Below are 23,202 nucleotides of genomic sequence, written 5' to 3' on the forward strand. Positions count from 1 at the left end.
AAACCAGCCAGCAGCCCGTTACAGTAGTCCAGATGCGGAAGGATGAGAGCGCGCACCACAGCGATCCTGGCCTAATCAGTCAGATAGGGCAGAAAGCGGTGAAGCAGCCGCATTTTAAAGTGGCAAGTTTTGACCACTATCCTTAAAGCGGGGTTCCACCCACGATTTTTTTTTTTTTAAAGTCAGCAGCTACAAACACTGTAGCTGCTGACTTTTAATAAGGAAACTTACCTGTCCTAGGTGCCCGCAATGTTGGCCCCCCCGAGGCCGATCCCTCGATCCTGGTAGCTCCCGGCGCCACCATCCTCACTAAGGGAAACAGGCAGTGGAGCCTTGCGGCTTCACTGCCCATTTCCTACTTCGCATGCGCGAGTTTCGCGGTGCTTTGTGAATAAGCGGCTGCTTTCTGGGATACACACAGTTTCCAGAAGGCAGCGCGCCCCATTCCCCAGAAGACAACGCGGGGAGGACGAAAAAGAAGACCTGCCGCGGTATGGGAAGAGGCAGATTAGGAAGTTCCGCATAGTAACCGCCATTTCTGGTAAGTACATTTTTTTTCTTTTTTTGCAGGTTTTGGTGTAATTTTTTTTTTTGGGTGGACCTCCACTTTAAATAGACCATTATTTTTATTTTTTTTTAGCATGACCAGTCATATAGCAATGACAAAACTTCACTATTACTGCCAGGGTATGCAAACTTTTGAGCCCAACTGTATATATACACACAATATGGCAATAACAGATAATGCTCTGACAGTGTTTGCATAGGCGTCCTTCAGGTGCTTCAGACTTTTAGCTCAAATCAAAACATACTGGTATGTTAATCATCAACCAAATTCACTCAAGAAAGAATGTCATTATGTGTATTTGCATGACAGTGGTTAGACTGAAAGCCCCCTTCAGCCAGGGACTGATATGAATGTTTCTGTGTACTTTGTAAATCAATGCTGAACTACTAAGCATTATGCAAATGAATAGAAGTGAGCAAACAGTTGAAACACATATATGTAAATGGTTTTATCTACCAGAGGATTTGTAACTTTGTCTACATATAGCCATACATGGCTGGACTTCTCTTGGTTTATTAAGAGAAAAATCTGTAGACTCACAAACCAGTATGAATGAAGGAATCTCCCCTGCCGGCTATAGCAATTCAAGCAGCCATAGTACCTGTGTGAATACCTGAACAGTGACTGCATCTGACTAAAAAGCAAAAAATTAACAAACAAAATGCATTCCCTGAACACCAGCTGCACATTTTTACAGCTAGAAGGCTTTAGTCTAATACACAAAAATCTAAGCCCGGAGCAGTGTGACCATTGGAGGAGATGTGTTCTCTTCTACATCTCTGCATACCAAGGGACTGTTCAGTCTACAAATCTCAAACTGTTACAGGGAAGGCCACACACACACACACACACACACACACACATCAGAGCTCTGAAAAAAGGAGAAAAATACCAACGATAAAAGAACATTGTTAAAAAGCAACCAAGCGAAACATAAACCCAATACAAAAATTTACAGGGGGCATGTGCAAGCCAAACCAGGAGTATCATGCAAGAATGGATATCTGAAAAAAGGACCTTTAGCCTAGCAGTGAGGGAGGGCGCCTATCTGTCAAATGTCAAGTCTTCCCACTGAGAAACATACATATGGTATAATTAAACCTGTAGTAATAAGATGGATCACGGAGGCTCATTTGTCACAATTGGATATCTCTACTGTCATCATCATCTACACTAATCAGGAACAAACAGTTTATTAAAAGGAAATTCCATGTCAGGGGAAAGTATTCTGTGAGCGCACATACTGAATTATGATTGTCGTGTTTGCTTAAAAGTAATTTATTGTGCAACCTGCAATAATCTTTGTGCTCTATATTTTAATAATTAGACATCATTTTCAAAACATTATATTTGTTTCCTTTAAGGCTTCATGTCTATGGACGTTTTAAAAAACAGGCTATAAAGCTAGTACAGACGCCAGGAAAAAAGCGGCGTTTTTACCGCGATTTTCCCGCGTTTTGCATTGAATTCAATGCAAGTTTTGCCGCGTGTATTTAGCCGCGTTTTTCTGTTTCTATTCAAAATCAATGGTTCCCTATGAGCGCACTGATTTGAATAGAGGTCGCACCAGAAGTCGGATCAAGATGATCTGACTTGCGGGGCAACTAGTGTGCAGAGAATCCTGAAGGGGAACCCCGCGCAAATTAAAAACAAATTTGCGTGAGGTTCCCCCCCAGGATGATACCAGACCTCTCAGTCTGGTATGGATTTTAAGGGGAACACCTACGCCGAAAAAAAACGGAGTGGGGGTTCCCATAAAATCCATACCAGACCCTTATCCGAGCATGCCGCCCGGCAGGTCAGGAATGGGGGTGATGACGAGCGAGCGCCCCCCCTCCTGAGCCGTACCAGGCTGCATGTACTCAACATGGGGTGGTGGGTGCTTTGGGGCAGGGGGGGCACTGCGCCCCTCACCCCAAAGCACCTTGTCCCCCATGTTGATGGGGACAAGGATCTCTTCCCGACAACCCTGGCCGTTGGTTGTCGGGGTATGCGGGCGGCGCTCATCGGAATCTGGGAGCCCCCAGATCCCGGCCCCCCACCATATGTGAATGAGTATGGGCTACATCGTACCCCTACCCATTCACCGGGAGGAAAGTGTCAATAAAAAAAAAAAAAACAACAACAAATAAAATAATTTATTAGCCAGCCCTGGGGTCTTCTCTGCTCTCCGGGGGTCTTCTCCCGCTCTCCGGGGCCGGCCGCTGCTATCCTCTTGTAGCTCTTTTACTAGCAGCGGCCAGCCCGCTCTTCCTCGTCACCTTCAGCCCTCTTCTTCCGATGTTGCCTCGTCGCTCCCTCCCGCAGTAATTCCGGGTGTGCGGTGCGCGATTATTTATATAGGGCTCTTATGACGTCACAGTCCCAGCATGCTCCGGGTGGTGACAACACTACCTGGAGCATGCTGGGACTGTGATGTCATAAGAGCCCTATATAAATCATCGTGCACGGCATACCCGGCATTACAGCGGGAGGAAGGGACGAGGCAACATCGAAGGAAGAAGGCGACGAGGAAGAGCGGGCTGGCCGCTGCTAGTAAAAGAGCTGCAAGAAGATAGCAGCGGCCGGCACCGGAGACCGGGAGAAGAACCCCCGAAGGAAGAAGAAGACCCCTGGAGAGCGGAGAAGACCCCGGAGCTAGCTAATAAATTTTTTTAAAAACCTGTGTTTATTTTTTTTTATTGAGACTTTACTCCCGGTGAATGGGTAGGGGTACGAATGGTTAGGGGTACTCTCATTCACTTATTAAAGGGGGCTCCCAGATTCCGATGAGCCCCCCGCCCGCAGACCCCGACAACCAACGGCCAGGGTTGTCGGGAAGAGACCCTTGTCCCCATCAACATGGGGACAAGGTGCTTTGGGGTGGGGGGCGCAGTGCCCCCCCTGCCCCAAAGCACCCATCACCCCATGTTGAGGGCATGTGGCCTGGTATGGCTCAGGAGGGGAGGGGGGCGCTCGCTCGTCCCAACCCCCATTCCTGACCTGCCGGGCAGCATTTTGAGGGAACCCCCATGCCGTATTTTCGGCATAGGTGTTCCCCTTAAAATTCATACCAGACTGAAGGGTCTGGTATCATCCTGGGGGGAACCTCACGCAAAAAAAATTTTTAATTTGCGTGGGGTTCCCCTTCAAGATTCTCTGCACACTAGCCGCCCCGCAAGTTGGATCATCTTGATGCGACTTCTGGTGCGACCTCTATTCAAATCAATGGGCTCCCATAGGGAACCATCGATTTTGAATAGAGAAAGAAACGCAGGACGAGGCTTACAGCTCTAACGCTGGAGCTTCAAAACGCACTGGTCCAGGTTTTTTTTTGCAGCTTAAAAACGGCTCAGCCATCTACATCTCAAAAACGTCATGGTGGGCATGAGACCATAGACTAACATGGAGAGCCGTTTTTAAGCTGCAAAAAAACGCTCAGAAAAGTGGCTGTAAAAACATCCATGGAAATGAAGCCTAAAGCTAAACTTTAATAATTAGACATAATGATATGGAAATTCTTCACTACAGAAAACAATTTGCAATCACTCAGCCTACATATAGAACAGCTGTTGAGACAAGAGATCAGTCGCAGCACGCCGACCGAGTGAAGCAACTACTAGATTGCCTTGTGCTTGTGTGTATTATATTTATTTAATTATATTTGACCACTAAGCCATAACGTAAGCACATTTCGGGCTTGTCCACACCACCAGCTGTGCTAAATGTACGGCTGCGGGTGAACACTGGGAGGAATACAAACACTGGCAGTGCCGGCACAGCTCATGGTTAAGGCTCCATGCACACAGAAGCTAAAAAAAAAAAGCTATAAAAAATGCCAGTAGCTTTGCAGGGAGCCTTTCAAAGTTTTTTAGTGTTTTTGCAATAGCGTTTATTAGCGTCTTTCAGTGTAGCTTTTTTTGCTTTTTTTTTTTTTTTCAATGGATTAAAAAAAAAAAACGAAAACCGCTGGCGCCAGTGTTTGAGCATTTTTTTTGCGTTTTTCGCACCGAAAAAAATGGCACTTTGAACGCAAATTTCGGGCGTTCAGAAAAAAGGCAATAAACTTCAAAGCTCATCAACACTAAAAAAACGCCCATGTATGTGCACGGGGACATAGGCTAACAGAGTTCAGTTTATGGGCTTTTTAAAAAAAAATGCCAAAAAGCCAATAAACTGCAGTTTATCAGCTTCTGTGGAGCCTTACTTTTTTTTCTAGAACATTTTTTTTTTTTTTAAGTTCTATTGCCTGAATTGCAGTGCAATGAGGTGGATGGTGTCTCACCACACTGCGCTGAAATAAGTTCTACACGCCATACTTTTCTTCAGCGCACACCTCTGCAGCGTCATAGACTGGCCTAGCAGGGAAGAAGGCTTTTTGCCTTATCCTTTGTTAGGACTGTGCTGGGTAAGGTAATTTTCCAGGGTTTTATTGTTTGTATACCGATCTTGTAAACATTAGGTCCCTTTACACTGGTGCGACTTGGGACTGCAAAGTCGCATGACAAGTCTTACTCCATGATTTCCAATGAGCACTGTTCATATTTGTGCGACTTCAAGTCTCAGTGACTTCAAAGTAGTCCCTTCACTACTCTGGTCCGACTTTGATGCGACTTGAGGTCCATAGACCCCAAGAATGCATTGCTTAAAGTCGCGTCAAAATCATGGTGAAAGTTGCGGCAAAGACGCGTGACTTTCAGGTCACACAAGTGTGAAAGGAGCATTACCCAGTAATCATGGCAGGAATAGTGAAATATTATCTGAGAAGATAAAGAGCCTCATCTATAAATACCACAAAAGACTTCAAGCTGTCATTGATGTTAAAGGGAACAATACACAGTATTAAGAACTGGGTTATGTAAACTTTTGATCAGGGTCATTTGATTAGTTTCTGTTGTCATTATGATGTAAAAAGAGTAAACACAGTTGATTGATAATAAATGGCATCAGCCAAACACTAACCATGAGTGAAATAAATGTTTTTGTGTTATCATTCATATTCTCTGAAAAATGGCCAAGAAATCAAATTCTGCCAGGGTATGTAAACCTTTGAGCACAACTCTATATTATATATTTTTTATTTATATATGGGCAGCAATATTTTCTGTACACATGCAGAATTGGACTCCTGCATTGCAGTTCTGCATGATGGTTGTGCTTTACATCTCACCAGTCAAGTATATGAGTCGGCGTAGACAGAAAACCTTCTATTTCAATGGTTGTAAAGCAGAGAGGAATAGATTGCACTGATCCACTGAAAATTCCTTCTATTGGCTGGTCTACAAATCTCTTTATAAAATACACTAGTAAGTCTAGAACAGCAAATATATATATATATATATATATATATATATATATATATATATATATATATATATATATATATATATATATATATATATAAAAGAAAGTAATTGACCTACAACAAAAAATCAGAATGTACTCACTGAAATAAACTATACTTTCCCATTAAGCAAACCTACTTTTTAAAAATCCCAAACAGGATATCTAAAAACATTATATATATATATATATATATATATATATATATATATATATATATATATATATATATATATATATATATATATATATATATATATATATATATATATAAAAATTATGACTAGATTTAATGTTTCTAGGAACTCGGTAAATGGAGACATCACAAGTGTCCAAAATCAAACCTGGATCTCAGCAACGCTGTCTTACACAAAACTTTTTTTATACGATCAAATTGTCAATCACGTTACTACTGTCTGAGAGCAAAATAAGATCAGAATATTGAAAAGATCAGTCAATGCACCATACACTTACTAATCTATCTACTTGCGTATGGATTTTTCATCCGGACTGTTCATAATAATTTTGATAAAACTATCGGTTTTTCTTAAATTTTTTTTTAGATTGCTCATAGATTGGATTCCATTGCCCGATTCCGTGAAGAATTGTTCGCTCAGACCATTATGTGTATGGTCACCCTTAGAGGTCAGAGAAAGAAAGAAATATTACTGTATTTATTGGCATATAACACTCACTTTTTTACCCTGAAATTAGAGGGTAACCTGTGCCTGCGTGTTATACGCAGGGGGCTGTGGAAAGTTTTTTCCTTAAAATTCCCTCTTAAAGTCAGGGTGCGTGTTATATGCCTGTGCGTGTTATACGCCGATAAATACGGTACATACTATAAAATAGATGAATAAAAAGGGTTTTGTTTTTGAGTTGCTGGCAATATGATGGTAGCGCACATTAACTTCTGAAACGCTTGTGGAAAATTGTCTTTTGCTGGAGTTGCCCACATTGACGACTTTCCCTCCCCAACCCCCCTTTCCCAGCTACTTTTTGTAATGAAAGATAAATGAAATATCCAACAAGGTAGAGCGAGACGGTTATGCTTGGTGCATCAGATAGATGAACCTCACCACCTCCAGAGACCCCAAGGAGGTAGGGGTGCACTTAACCAGCAACACCAGTAATCCACCCACAACTAAACCAGTATCACCATTATCATTGCAAACTGTAACCGTTTACAACACAAAACCCTATTCCTATTTCTTAACTAATATGCATACCCTAAATAAAACACACAATAAAAGCAAAACCCAATAAAGAAACCAGAATTATGAAAACAAGACAATATTAATTACACAGAAAAATAATAATCAATCTTTAGAAAGTAATCAATTAGACTTTAGATAACACCACAAGCAATAACCTTCTGCTTTGATAAAGCCAACAAAAGGAATGATAAAGACTTAACTGTAAAAGGATCCCAGCACACAGCGACAGTCAGCTAAGCCCAGCCAAAAGGAAGGAGTGACTGATAGGAACAGACAGACTCCCTTTATGAACTAGCAAACAATTGCACCAATAAAGGTTTATCTGGTTAGTAATCAGCTCAGTGATTTAATTATGCAATGAGCATGGTTCTGTGTACAGTGAGTGTGTTTCCACTCTATATAGGTGTGCACAGGATACCAAACGTCAGAATCAGCCAGTCTACAAGCAGCACCAGTCCTATGGGAGCCTCCCTCTTTGGACAGAGTTCAGAAATCAATGTTTTTTTTTATTATTATGTGGACAGAGTCAACAAAATTATGTCTGGCATATAAATAACCTGTGCCATCCTGCACAGTCTGGACCTATAGGTAAAATTATATTCTCAAATGTCATTATGGGACACCAAATCAGTAAAAAGTCTGACACAATTGGGAAATACTGCTGCCTTCTAGAACAAATAAGCCACTGGACAGTCCGCCATGACCCTTCCTACTTGCCATCTCTCTGAAAAGCGATCCACAGTGGATTACTTTCAAATATCAATTGACAGGTGGCTGAGAGGGGATAGGTCACCTCCATAACGCCTGTCCTAAAGGCGGTTTACCTTTGGAACATGTTACAGGTTCTGTCCGATTCAGCAAGTGAGGGTTCTTCTCCCCACACCCGCTGTTACTTTTTAAAGCATCATTTATTCACAACACCACTGCAGCAGATGGACTTGTAGTCAGTCTCAATAGGGGCTCAGATAAGCATGCATGAGATGCATACGATTCCTCCTGTATTGAATTGTAACTGTACTGTCTGCCTTCATGTTGTAAAGCACTGTGCAAACTGTAATAATAATAATAATAATAATAATAAAAAAAAAAAAAATCTTTAGCCTTTGCAGACATTTTAAAAGAGCAGCCCCACAGAAAATAATTAAAGCGTATATATATATATATATATATATATATATATATATATATATATATATATATATATATATATATATATATATATATATATAAAATATTGCCATATATTGCCAGCTGGCCATTACTTAACCACTTCAATATTGGACACTTTTACCCCCTTCCTGCCCAGGCACATTTTTTAAAAAAAATAAATTTTCTTTTTACATATGGTGACTACAGCAGTGCAGTGTTATCATAGTTACACTCTACTACTCTGGAGAGGAGATCAGGATTTTTTTCTTTTTTTGTACACTATGATTGCTTAGAACAGTCATGATCACTGTTCTAAGCAATCATTTTTATGAATGGTAACCATTCATTCACAGTGTATGTACTATTGTGATAGCTGTGATGGATCACAGCTGTCGTATGGTACAGATGTGCTGCGATTGGCCCTGTATGCACCATGTGATCACTACAATTAGGGTTGTCCCGATACTAGTATCAGTATCAGGACCGATTCCGAGTATTTGCGGGAGTACTTGTACTCCCGCAAATGCCCCTGATACACCTAAATAGAATACTCTCCCCCCCCCCCCCGCCGCATCCCCGCTGCCGCCGCCACTTTGTTAATACGGGCGGGGAACATTACAGCTTTCATTTCAATAGCTGTAGTGTTTCCCGCCGCACCGCGCATAGACACCCCCCCTTGCTCGGGTGAACTGTCCAATCCCGAGCAAGGGGGAGTGTCTATACACAGCGTGGCGCGAAAGACTATAGCTATTCAAATGAAAGCTGTAATGTTCGCCGCCCTTATTAACCAAGTGGCGGCGGCAGCGGGGATGCGGCAGCATGTAGGTAAGGGGGACATGGCTGGATATGGGGGGACGACATGGCTGCATATGGGGGGGGACATGGCTGCATATGGGGGGGGGGGACATGGCTGCATATGGGGGGGGACATGGCTGCATATGGGGGGGACATGGCTGCATATGGGGGGGGACATGGCTGCATATGGGGGGGGACATGGCTGCATATGGGGGGGGACATGGCTGCATATGGGGGGGGACATGGCTGCTGCCATGCGCTACTTTTTATTGCCGTCTTTCATATTCAGCAAAACTGTAAGTGTTTTTAGCCGTTATTAAATTTCAACATTGTTACGGTTTCACACTATGTGCCTTCGTTTTTCCTTCATGTACTTTGGACACAGTCTGATCGTTTGAGCGTTGCCTCCAAGTTGCCGTTACCCCTTGTGCTTGTTTACGTGATGCCTTCAGGATATCCTCACAACTGTATATCTAGATCCGGTTGATGTGGTCTTCATCCATTTACATTCAGCCTGTATTGACCCTTTAGGCGTATGCTTATTTGGGTTCAATACCTCTGGTAAGCCTCTGCTTCTGGTGGTGGTTTTTCTCACAATTCATTTATTTTGTTTCACCGTGGTGTCTGGAATTATTAATTTGATTATTCATCCATCAACAGTTCACTTTCAACAACTCATTGTTATTGATTTATCATATATGGACTTTTCATTTGACTACACTGTCACTTGGAGTTGATACAGACTATCAGTATTATATAACTTTTTTATTTTTAGCGCCACAAAATAGTTTTTGCACTTTTTGGATATGGGGGGCACATGGCTGGATATGGGGGGGGGCATGGCTGCATATGGGGGGGGACATGGCTGCATATGGGGGGGGACATGGCTGCATATCTGTGGGGGGACATGGCTACATATCTGTGGGGGGACATGGCTGCATATCTGTGGGGGGACATGGCTGCATATCTGTGGGGGGACATGGCTGCATTTGGGGACACATTTAAAAAAAAGTATCGGTATTCGGTATCGGCGAGTACTTGAAAAAAAATATCGGTACTTGTACTCAGTCCTAAAAAAGTGGTATCGGGACAACCCTAATTACAATCGTACGCAATGATTGGCTATGAATGGAAGGTTGGTTGGTCGCAGCGATCACATAGTACTGGGGCCAGCCTAGTACAATGATCTGTCATCCGCTGTGTCTGGTGGGTGATATATCAAGCTTATGCGTGGAACGTGCGCAGGAGGTGCGCAACTGGGAGGATGTCAAATGATGTCTACCCAAGATGGAAGAGCTCCCGCTCTGCTGTCATTCTGCTATATGCCAGGCGGCAAGCAGTTAAATAAAGTACCTGCATTAATTCTGTTTATTGAAATCGGCCCCGAAGTCGCCAAAAGTAGCGCAGGAACTACTTTTGGAAATCGGTGGGGTGCCGATAAGTCAGCGTTAAACAGATTGGGGCTCTTATATTGCCAGGATGAGCTTCGATTTAACCTGTCAAATCGCACAGATATGAACAAGGGCTTAACACAACTCCCCAGAGCAGGCAGGTGTGATGGGGCCCTAAGGAATAATATGAGAACATCGGACATCTCTTTATTTGAGACTTTGCCCATTTTTACACATTGGCAGTTTGATAAGATTCTACACGGCTGCAGACCTTTCTGTGAGACATTTAAGAGATAAGAATCTTATAAATGTATTTAATGTACTACTAATAAAAGCTCCTTTGTGTTTTCCGTGCATTGGATGCAAACACCATCTGTTTGCTATTATCAGCAGGCCAGGTAAAAAGTAAAAGTAATTGTTCAAACATGATGTTGTTTGGAGAAAAAAAAAAAAAAAAAACATTATATGGTATTAGTCACGGAAGATCCAGCATGGGTGTTCGCAATCACAACAATATCACATTTCTGAGAGGCTGAATAAATGTAAAAAATGCAACACACAAGGTATGCAACCTTCTGCGGGCACTCCATTCTGGGACCAATGCTTCATGAAGGTCCCCAAACCATGCATGCTTTCGTTGGCAGCTGTGACCAGAAGTAACACAGACAGGTATTTATTAATGACTATCTTTTCTCCTACTGCACCAGCGCAAGCCGAAGTATAGGGATGAGCTCCGGCGTGTTCGCACACTCCATGTGCAAAGCCCGCCAGGAAGTCGACACGGCGCTGCACTAATCACAGGCAGGGAGACATTGTCCCGATGCTCGGCTGCAGAGATCGGGAAATGTCTCACTGCCTGTGATTAGTGCAGCGCCGTGTCGACTTCCTGGCGGGCTTTGCACATGGAGTGTGCGAACACGCCGGAGCTCATCCCTATACTTCGGCTTGCGCTGGTGCAGTAGGAGAAAAGATAGTCATTAATAAAACACCTGTCTGTGTTACTTCTGGTCACAGCTGCCAATGAAAGCATGCATGGTTTGGGGACCTTCATGAAGCATTGGTCCCAGAATTGAGTGCCCGCAGAAGGTTGCATACCTTGTTGTGTGTTGTTGAATTTTTTACATTTATTCAGCCTCTCAGAAATGTGATATTGTTGCGATTGCGAACACCCATGCTGGATCTTCCGAATAATAGCAACTAGGAGTGGCTGAAGTTAGTCATACACCTTTAGAATTCTTGCCTTCATCAATCGATTCCCACCCCCACATTGAACAGTGTGGCTGGAGGACTCTTCAAAGCTGGCTATTGTATTCAGACAGCAGCAGCATCCGAATACCCAAACAGCAACTGCATCTGTTTTTCCCAGCTCCTTCCTCATTTTTTTAACCAACTTTTGAGCTTTGTATGGCCAGTGTGAAGCTATTCCTGAAAATCAAAAGCAATCATAAGAAAACATGCCCAACACATCACAAAGTTTATATGTCAAATGACTGAAAAAACTGTGAATGGGAATTAGAAAAACAATTGTACAGAACAGATAAAAAGTGCAATAACATTTTGTGATACCTCAGTAAAATGCTATTGTAAACTATGTTATCAACAAAGTCCTTGGCAAACAGCATACATCATAAAATCCATCCAAGGCAAGACGTGCTCTATCCACCGGATGCGGGAATAGAGCAACTGTTGTTCCCATTCAACAGCACCTATGAACTCGGGAGGGGGTCCATATATTGGTAGTGTGTAGGCCAAGTATCTCTGAAGAAATGCGTCAGCTCATGAAATGCATTAACAGAACACTGAAAGCAGTGACCACATTCTGCTGAAAAGAAACAGTTGCATATTTCTCCCATTTAGTGAGTAGAATTGGTTTAACCTTGGATGGACTTCATCACAGACAAACGATAACATTTTATTGAGGATATCACACTTTCTATCTGTCCTGCAGAGATTTTAAGTCTGAAAAAAGCTTCAAAGCTATGAATATTCTTTATTTTTTCAGATTTTTATTTATCATTTTTTTCCCAATTTTACAGACAAAAAAAAATACTCGCCTTGCAGGGCAGAACAATCCAACAGGAGATAAAAAATAAAAAAAAATAAAAAAGGAGAAAAATAAAGCAAACAAACCTTGATGGGAAAATATGGTGCACCTGGACCATATTGCTTCCAATTTCCACATAGAGTTTCTAAGATAGTAGGTATGTTTTCATAGATTATGTACTTATAAGCTTGGTTATCCATTCAAAAAGAGAAGGGGAGGTCCACTTCAGTACAATTAAATCTAAGTAATAAATAACACTCTCAAAACAGAAATGCCACGTACACACGACTGTTTTTCATGACGAGAAAAATGCCATTTTTTTAATTGGTCGTGAAAAACGGTCGTGTGTAGGCTCCAGAGCATTTTTCTCGACGAGGAAAATGGGCATTAAAAATTTAGAACCTGCTCTATTTTTTCTCTGCGTTTTTCACGTCGTGAAAAACGGTTGTGTGTATGCTTTAACGAAAAGGGAAGAAAATGCGCATGCTCAGAAGCAAGTTATGAGACGGGGAAATTAGCATAAGCAGCCCAAAGGGTGGCGCCATTGGAATGGAACTTGGCCTTTATAGTGCCGTCGTACGTGTTGTACGTCACCGCGCTTTGCTCAAGCATTTTTTTTCACGATCGTGTGTATGTATGCAAGGCAGGCTTGCCGATACAAAAAATACTGGCCGACATTCTGCCCCTGTTTATGTCGGTCCGGGCGGCTTCTGTCAGACGTGCATGCTGGAAAACCAGCAGCTGACCCACTCACGATCAGCTCTCTCAGCCAATGGCAGAGTGTGCTGGTCGGAGTGCTCTGGTGGGGGTGGCGTCCCCCTGACAGAACACAGCAGCTCAGCGGTGGAGATCGCTGTCCTAAGCTTGCATGGCTAGTAGGGCTGCAACTAACGATTATTTTCATAATCGAATAGTTGCCCGATTATTGTTTCGATTAATCGGATAATAGCCTTAAAAAAAAAAGAAATTGCATTTTTTTATTTTTTTTGGGCCAATTTGTTGTTGGGCAGATTACAAAACACAAATTGCTGCAAAAACACATTACATGCTTTTCTGCAGCTTCTCCATTGAAGTACCGTATTTATCGGGGTATAGCGCGCACCCCTAAAATTGCCCCGAATCCTGTACTTACAGTTTTGGTGTCTTGCGCGGCGGCCTCGTCGGGTACGGCGTCCGTCCGCGGCTTCGGGTGTCCTCTTCGTTGGGTCCGATGTCCTTCTGCGGCGTCCCGCGCCGAGTTTGAATACTGCGCCGACATATACAGAGCGCAGTACACTCGTGTATTGTCCGCAATGCTCGGCTACTCTCGCGCTGACGTCCAGGACGTCAGCGCGGGAGGAGCCGAGACTGCCCGACAATACACGAGTATACTGCGCTCGGTATATGTCGGCGCAGTATTCAAACTCGGCGCGGGAAAGCGGGTATCGGCGTATACCGCGCACCCACGATTTTGCCCTGATTTTCAGGGCAAAAAAGTGCGCGGTGTACGCCGATAAATACGGTATATTGAACCAAAAAAAAAAAAAAAATAGCACCGTTTTGCGTTTAAAACTCCTTGCCCTTTCCAAATACGCAGCAGCTGAAAAAAAATCATGGATGTGAACGTGTCCCATAGGAAACCATGTAATTTGCTTTTTTGTACTATAAAGGGCTAATTTTTGTTTTTTTAACCCCATTATGTTACTGGCCGATCGATTATGAAAATTGTAATAGATTAATTTCATAATCGATTAGTTGTCGATTAATCGATTAGTTGTTTCGGCCCTAATGGCTAGTACAGCGGCTTCGACCGGAGCCGACAGTTCTTGCAACCCAGCTGGGCTGCATGAAAAAAAGTGTGTGTACCCGGCTTTAGATTCTGATCAGTTAAAGACAAATTTACATGACCAAGAAAAACAGGTAAGAGGTTCAACTGACAAGCAAACCCCTAAAAGTCCATTAAGAGTCCCTACAACCTCAGCTCAATACCTTCTCCATCTAAGACAACACCATAAAACAGTGGTCTCCAAACTGCAGCCTGGTAGCCAGATGCGGCCCTTTGCTTGCTTTTAGCGGTCCCTTGGGGCATTATTCCTCCAACTGACACAGACAATGGGGCACTGTTCCACCCCCTGACACCACTTATGAGGCACTGCTCCTCCCACTGACACCATTGTTGGTGCACTACTCCTCCCACCGACACCAAAAATGGGGTACTATTCCTCCCCCAATACCAAATATAGGGCACGGTTTACTCCCACTGACACCAGGAAGTTTCTGCTGCCACTGATCACAGTCTGGCCCCCCCTAAAGTTTGAAGGACTGTAAAATGTGTACGTTGTGTGTACGCTTTGTTTGAAAAGTTTGGAGACCCCTGCCATGGAAGATAAATAAGGGACCCAGATGCGTGTCCACATCCAACAAGGCGAGTGTCATCGTTCAGACCAATTTTAATAAAAATTCAGGAGTTCTATAAACTATGTAGAATAAACACCTGTGTAGGTCTATGGGAAGGAGATAAGGAAACATTCTGAGGAGCCTCCCACCTATCATGAGGAATGAATATTCTTATATACTACCAAGACGACACATGATATTTATCACGTGTTGATTTTTTCTGCACAGGAATCTGCAACGTGTATAAAATTTACTGCGATTGAAAAGTTATGTAATTTGATGTTTCTACAAGTGGAATCATGTCAAGTTTTTCTGCGTGTATAGTGTGAACACGGCCTAATCCTGCTTTCCCTCTTCTCAAGAGAGAAAAAATTGCAATCTCAAGTCTGTCCACCATTATTTCTATATTTACAAAACAGCCAGAACTCACCCAAATCTGGAAATGTTTGTTTCCTTGCACACATAATGAGAAAACTGTTCACTACAAAAAAAAAATACAAAATTATAAACTCTTGGATGGATGTAACCAAGTTTACATAAACCATCCTAAGCAAAGCCTGCCGCAGGTGTTCACATACCTTTAGCAGTGGCCAGTGACCTACAATCCATTCATAAAAAAAATACAAAACCGGTCTTCAAGTCTCCTACGTGCAATCAAATGAATCCACAAAAAAGTAGCTGTAACAGTGCCCAGAAATAGACACTTGACAGAAGTTTATTTCATCATTCATTCACTCCCTAACAGCCAGGTATTGTTAGTCCTGCTTGGATCGGTTTCATTAACTGGTGTGTCTTTATGTTAATGTGCCCAGACAAATGAATGGCCTTCATTTAGTAACTGCAATTTTAGAACAGTTAAACAATACAAAATACAGAAGGATACACCTTGGACTATTATAAAAGTTGGATGGCAGTATTAGCCAGCGCGGGAATTCGAAACTGAATGGGCAAAACTTTTATTTTTCATTTTGGATAGAGTAAGAAAGGGTTATAACCCTTGTCAGGTTTTTTCACCATATGTGTCCCATTGCAGAGATTTTGCTTCATTTCCTGACCCACAGCCAAACAACAGGAAGTGAGAGGAAATCCCTGCAAATTAAGGGAATTTTTGGGTGATCACCAGAACTAGTGTCCCCATTGCAAGATATTTTTCAATGATAATAATAAACAGGACAAATAGGCCTCATTCTCACAGGCGGACTCCGTCGATACGGAGTACGCCTGCTCCCGTCAGCTCAGCGGGAGATCTGTCCACAGATCTCCGCTGAGCCGACGGATGACAAGCTCCTCTCTGCTCACTGAGCGGGGAGGGGCATGTCGGGCACCGCTGTGTCCTATGGAGCGATCTGATGAAAACGGACAGCATGTCCGTTTTCATCAGATCTTACCCGATCCGATCCGCATGGACGGGTAGGGACGTGGCCCCCATACGTCTGTTTTTAGCGGATCGGATGTCAGCGGACATGTCTCCACTGACATCCGACGCTCCATAGCGATGCATGGAGGGGCCGTTCAGGTTCGTGACAGACGGACCCGAACGGCCCGTAGTGTGAATGAGGCCATAGAGAGGGTGAATCTCCCTAACGGGAGCACAGACCGCAATAAAAACTGACATGCATTCTAATCCCACTCTACTTTTTTTATGTTTTTGTTATACTTTAAAGCAGAGTTTCACCCAAAAGTGGAACTTCCGCTTTAAGGACTCCACATACCCTTGCATGCTTCATTTGGCATGCAATTTCTTTTTGGGGAGGGAGCAAGTGAGTAGCTGGTTTTGACAGCTATCCAGCTCCCACTTCCCCTCGCCTCCCTCCCTGCAATCTTCTGGGACTTGTCACAGGTCCTAGAAGATTGCTCGGCTATTCAGGAAGTGCAACGCGACTCGCGCATGCGCAGTGCATACCCAGCTGTAAAGCCGCAAGCTGTCACAGCCGGGTACCCACACTAGTGAAGCCGGCGCCAAGGAGAGGCGGGGGAAGAGAACCGAGGCTTGGAATGGCTGAATCGCTGGACTGTTGGACAGGCGAGTGTTTATAAATTAAAAATCAGCAGCCACACTTTGTAGCTACTGACTTTTAATAAACTGAAAAACAAATGGAAATCTGCTTTAAGCCCCGTACATACGGGCCGAATGCCGTCCGTCATTGGCCGGCTCAATAAAAAACGGCTGACATTCTGCCTGTGTGTATGCCAGCGGGGCCGGCTTCTGTTGGACGTGCATCCTGGAAAACCAGCATCCGACTGACTCCCGATCAGAGCTCTTAGCCAATGGCAGAGAGCACTGACTGGAGTGCTTTGGCGGGGGGGGGGGGGGGGGGGCTGTGCCCCTGTCAGAACACAACAGCTCAGCGGGGGAGATCACTGTACGAACGTCGGAACATTTGTTGTACAGCAACTCCAACAGAGTGTTCATTTTGACATAAAATTTTGATTACGTTTTAGTTCTAGTCTTGACTAAAATGCCATTTTAATCTTAGTCCTATTTTAGTCACCCGAGTTGTTTTTGTCGTATTTTAGTAGACTAAAATCTCTAGTACATTTTAGTCCACTAAAATCAAATGGGTTTAGTCAACCACTTCAATATAGGGCATTTTCACCCCCTTCCTGCCCAGACCATTTTTTAGTTTTCAGCGCTGTCGCACTTTGAATGACAATCGCGCGGACCCAAAGAAAATTTAAGTTTTTCCCACAAATAGAGCTTTTGTTTGGTGGTATTTGATCACCTCTGCGGTTTTTATTTTTTTGCGCTATAAACAAAACAAGAGCGACAATTTAAAAAAAAAAAAACAAAAAAAACAATATTTTTTACTTTTAGATTTAATAAATATCACAAACAAAAAAAAATCCTCAGTTTAGGCCGATATGTATTCTTCTACATATTTATGGTTAAAATGAACTGGACTGCATCAAAAACGGGCATGCAGAAAAGCCTCTGGAACGTGTTTCCATGGTGTGAAAAGTGCTTAAAAAATGGAGAGCAACTGAACATGTGCAGAACAGGGTGAAAGTGTATTCCTGGATTTTAAAAACAGTATAGATATTTATTTGTAATGTTTTACATAGCTATACCTGCAAAAGGGGCCAGCCTGAAGTGATCTAGGAAGGCTTAAATTGGAGTTTCGTCCCACCCTTTAAAAAAAAAAAAAAAGGGTAGCTGTTGACTTTTAACATTAGGACACTTGCCTGTCCTGGAGTCGAGCGATGTCGGCACCACAGCCGATGTCTACATCAGCTGGTCGGGTGCTGCCATCGCCATTGCAGGTAAGGGAACCCGGCAGTGTAGCTATCAACTACACGGCCGGGTCCCTACTGCGCATGCGTGAAACGCGCTGTGCCCTCACTGGCACAGCAGTAGGGGAGGGAGGAGGAGGGGCGAGCTGCTGATGTAATTCGCTGCGACACGGTCTCCTGGAATTGGAGACAGGGTACCTGTAAAAAAACAGGTACCCACTCTACCCTGAATGGTGCCAAATGTGGCACCGGGGGGGGGGGGGATTCATTCAGAATGCAATGCATTTTAAAATCACTTTCACACACTAATTTAATCTCAGCCTGTATGTGCTTGGATGACCATAACATAATTCATACAGTAGAATATTCCTATGTTAAAATGAATCCTACTTTGGTTTGGAGAAAGCTGAGACTTCACAGACAAACAATATCCATTCAAGGATTTATGTTAATGAGCAATTCGTAATTCAAACAGTGACCTGGCCAAGGTTTTATCAGGTTTTCCAGAGCATGTGAAGTATTGGCCCTGACATGTCAACATCAGCTGGCTGATTTTTGTGATCCAGAGCTATGGTAATAAAGTCCAACTTGTTTACTCTAAAAGGCCCTTGCAAAGGTAACAAAACAAAACAAAAAAAACACACATGCTAGACCCATGGTTTGGTGAAAATACCCATCTTTAAAAAATAAAAATAAATCTGAAGCTACTTTCTATTCCCCCCAACTCCTCTTCCGGCAATAATTAACGATCCCGCACTGCCATCTGTGCCTGAGCTGACCAGTTGCTTTTTCGTGACATCACCAAGCTATACCCATCACTGTACAGCCGATTAGAAATTACCTCGTCAGTCAAGCAGTAATATGGACACACAAAGAAGAACCCTCCTCCTTTGAATTAAAGAAGTAGTCTTAGGAGACCAGGGACCAAGAAAGTGTCATAACTATGGATTTAGGCCATTACATCTGGCTTTTCGATTGGGATTTTCTTAACAATCATTTAGAGTGGGGGGGGGGGGGGGGGGGAGTTTGGCTTTAAAACAAATGATTTGTTTCCGATTCCATCATCTGCTTTTGTTTACTCAAAACTACTTCTCCTCCTAAACATGTAAAATCTAAATAAGTACACAGGATAGTCCCACCTAAGACCCCATTCACATCTAGGCGTTTTTACGCCTGTAGCGCTACGCCTCTGCCGCCAGAGGGCTGGAAATACATGTCCCTCTATGGAGATGGTTCACATCTCCACGCCGAACGCCGGACGCCTGTCGCCTGCGGCGTGAAAAAAGGTCCCGGACCTTTTTTTCAGGCGTCTTCGAGCGTTCGGCTAGGAGATGGCAATCATCTCCATAGAGGGGGTCATCTTGGGACACATCTAGGCGGACAATACCCGCGTTTTGTCGCCGCAAATCGCGGTACAAAACGCCGCTATTTTTACCGCGATTTGCGGCGACAAAACGCCGCGATTTCGTCCGTCTAGATGTGAATGCAGCCTTAATAGTTTAACTGGAGCCTTGTGGACCAAATGACAATGCGCTTCCGTTTAATACTGCAAGTGTAAGATACTTTTACAGTGTTAAAAATGTAAATGTAAAAAAAATATATATTTTAAACAAAAGTTTATTATTGTGTATAAAAAGACAAAAGATATAGAAGCAAAAACTTACGTACATACAATGCATGGCAGACAAGAGCAGGTAATAAATATCCCCCTAATTATATAAAACCTGGACTAGTACAACTACAGTGAAAGCTGTTTAACCGCCTGCCGACCACCTGCCGTCATTATACTGCGGCAAGGTGGCACAATCCTGCAAATCGCCGCTGGTTCTCGCTTTTGTGACTAATGTCATTAGTACAATAACAGTGCATATCTTTAGCACTTATTACTGTAATAATGTCACTGGTTCCCAAAAAAGTGTCAAAAATGTCAGTTAGGTGTCCGATCTGTCCACCGCAATGTGGCAGTTCCACTAAAAATCACCAATCGCCACCATTACTAGTAAAGGGAAAAAAATGCTATAAATCTATTTCCTGTAGAAGTATACATCGTGGCCTAAACTGATGAAGAAATATGGTTTTTTTTTTGGGGGGGGTATTTATTATAGCAAAAAGTAAAAAATATATATTTTAAATTGGCTTTTTTGTTTATAGTGCAAAAAATAAACTGCAGGAGGTGATCAAATACCACCAAAAGAAAGCTCTAATTGCTATTTGTAGGGGGAAAAAGGTCAATTTTGTTTGGGTACAACATCGCATGACCGTGCAATTGTCAGTTAAAGTGACGCAGTGCTATATCGCAAAAAATGGCCTGGTCGGGAAATGGGTAATGCTTCCGGTCCTTAAGTGGTTAAAGCAGAGTTCCAGACTTTTTTTTCTTAATCACCCCCGTGATAGTAATCAATTATGTTTTAAAAATCGGGTTATGCTACATCTGAAAACATTTTCTAAGTTATTAAAAGTATTGGTACTCACTGTACCCTCCTGATCCAGCATGTGTCCATCCCAACTGTGGGCATCTGAAGCCCACTAGGAGTCTCTTCCGGGATAAGGTGCTGCTGGCTACCCAGCAAGCAACTCCCGATCTTGCATGTGCAGTGAGACGTTACCACGGCAATAGCAATGAAGTCTAGCATTGCGTTGTTTCCCATTTAGAAATAATGCAATGCTAGTGGGAGGATGCAAATTGACTCCTGGGATTGATTACACTGGTATTCCAGGAGCCAAATGCGGAAAAAGATATGACGTACCTCGCCGCGATGAGTTTTGGACGGAAGTGGAGCTTTTTTTTAGCAAAAAAGGTACTATGTATAAAAAATAAAAATTGCACTATCCAAAAAGGAATGGCAGCGCGATCAACAACACATGCGGACGTGCCTGCAAATTAGGGTGGAACTCTGCTTTAAGTCAGTAAAGTAGTAGTAGATTTACAGTGCCTTGAAAAAGTATTCATACCCCTTAAAATCTTCCACATTTTGTCATGTTACATCCAAAAACGTAAATGTATTTTATTAGGATTTTATGTGATAGACCAACACAGAGTGTCACATAATTGTGGAGTGGAAGGAAAATTATAGGTTTCACATTTATTTGTAAAAAAAAAAAAAAAATGTAAAAGTTTGGCATGCATTTGTATTCAGCCCCCCTGAGTCAATACTTGGTAGAACCACTTTTCGCTGCCATTACAGCTGCAAGTCTTTTTGGGGATGTCTCTACCAGCTTTGCACATCTAGAGAGTGACATTTTTGCCCATTCTTATTTTCAAAATAGCTCAAGCTCTGTCAGATTGGATGGAAAGCGTCTGTGAACAGCAATTTTCAAGTCTTGCCACAGATTTTCAATTGGATTTAGGTCTGGACTTTGACTGGACCATTCTAAACACGTGAATATGCTTGCATCTAAACCATTTCATTGTAGCTCTGGCTGTATGTTTAGGGTCGTTGTCCTGCTGGAAGGTGAACCTCTGCCTCAGTGTCAAGTCTTTTGCAGACTCTAAACAGGTTTTCTTCTAAGATTGCCCTGTATTTGGCTCCATCCATCTTCCCATCAACTTGTGTTTCACAATGTAGATGGTGTTTTCATCTACATCCGCCATACATCGGGTTTTGCTTTTAGGCCCAAAAGTTCAATTTTGGTCTCATCTGACCAGAGCACCTTCTTCCATGTTTGCTGTGTCTTCCACATGGCTTCTCGCAAACTGCGAACAGGATTTCTTATGGCTTTCTTCTTGCCACTCTTCCATAAAGGCCAGATTTGTGGAGTGCACTACTAATAGTTGTCCTGTGGGCAGATTCTCCTACCTGAGATGTGGATCTCTGCAGTTACTCCAGAGTTACCATGGGCCTCTTGGTGGCTTTTCTGATTAATGCTTTCCTTGCCTGGCCTGTCAGTTTAGGTGGAAGGCCATGTCTTGGTAGGTTTACAGTTGTGCCATATTTCCCATTTTCAGATGATGGATTGAACAGAGCTCTGTGAGATGTTCAAAGCTTGGGATTTTTTTTTAGATAACCCACCCCCTGCTTTAAACTTCTCCACTTTATCCCTGACCCGTCTTGTGTGTTTCTTTACCTTCTTGATGGGTTTTTTTTTTCACTAAGGTTCTAACAAACCTTTAAGAGCTTCACAGAACAGCTGTGATTAAATTGCACACGGGTTACTCTATTTACTAATTAGGGGAATTCTGAAGTCAATTGGTTCCACTAGATTTTAGTTGGGGGTATCAGATTTTAGTTGGGGGTATCAGAGTAAAGGGAAATAGAGAAAATATGTATCAATACGCAGAGTGGTGCTGCGGATACATAGGGATAAACGTGCCACGTCCTAATATAATTGAAAAGAAGAGGACATAGGATACGCCGCACTTACCCCTATAGCAGGGGTAACTTTCCGCCGGAAAAAGCCGAACGCAAACGACATAAAAAAAAAGCGCCGGGCGGTCGTTCGTTTCTGAATCGGCGTAAATGCCGATTTGCATATTTGACACGTAAAAGATATGGAAGCGCCACCTAGCGGCCGGCCTGGAATTGCAGCCTAAGATCCGACAGTGTAAGTCACTTACACCTGTCGGATCTTAGGCATATTTATGCGTAACCTGATTCTATGAATCAGGCGCATAGATACGACGGCCGGATTAGGAGATACGCCGTTGTATCTTCTTTCTGAATCCGGCCCGATGTGTGTAGGTTGAGACGAATGCTGGGTTGGCTTAAATCCACTATCTTTTTGTTTGTTTTTCTGTTGGTTGAGAGAATCTGGTTTAAGTTTTCTGCTATGTCCAGTTCTTCTAGAACTTGTTTTTATATGTATTGTTTATAATAAATCTTTTATACCTTATCTTTGATTATATGCCTACTTTATTACCGTGCCTTTAAAGTCCATGACTGGCCCCATTGTTCCGCTTCTTTTCAATCAGAGTAAAGGGGGCTGAATACAAATGCACCCCACATTTTTCAGATATTTATTTGTAAAGAAAAATTGAAAACGATTTATCATTTTCCTTCCACTTTACAATTTTGTGCCACTCTGTGTTGGTCTATCACATAAAATCCCAATAAAATACATTTACGTTTTTGGTTGTAACATGACATAATGTGGAAAATTTCAAGTATGAAT

General features: G+C 42.7%; 1 protein-coding gene across 6 annotated transcripts in view; it reads right to left on the minus strand.

Moving 5' to 3' along the window:
- Positions 1-23,202, minus strand: part of ST3GAL6 (ST3 beta-galactoside alpha-2,3-sialyltransferase 6) — a 220,123-nt gene that overhangs the window by 124,824 nt on the left and 72,097 nt on the right. Inside the window, exon 1 of one of the 6 annotated variants that reach the window (XM_040338707.1) lies at positions 15,293-15,871. The exons of 3 other annotated variants lie outside the window; for them this stretch is intronic. In XM_040338707.1, the coding sequence (XP_040194641.1) occupies positions 15,293-15,407 (115 nt within the window). In that variant the 5' untranslated portion in view covers positions 15,408-15,871. Of the gene's footprint in view, positions 1-7,307; positions 7,463-15,292; positions 15,872-23,202 lie in introns of those variants that run through there. 2 more of the 6 variants (XM_040338706.1, XM_040338711.1) reach the window with 2 other exon arrangements.

Source organism: Rana temporaria, chromosome 2 (assembly GCF_905171775.1).
Source record: "Rana temporaria chromosome 2, aRanTem1.1, whole genome shotgun sequence".
Lineage (NCBI taxonomy): Eukaryota > Metazoa > Chordata > Amphibia > Anura > Ranidae > Rana > Rana temporaria.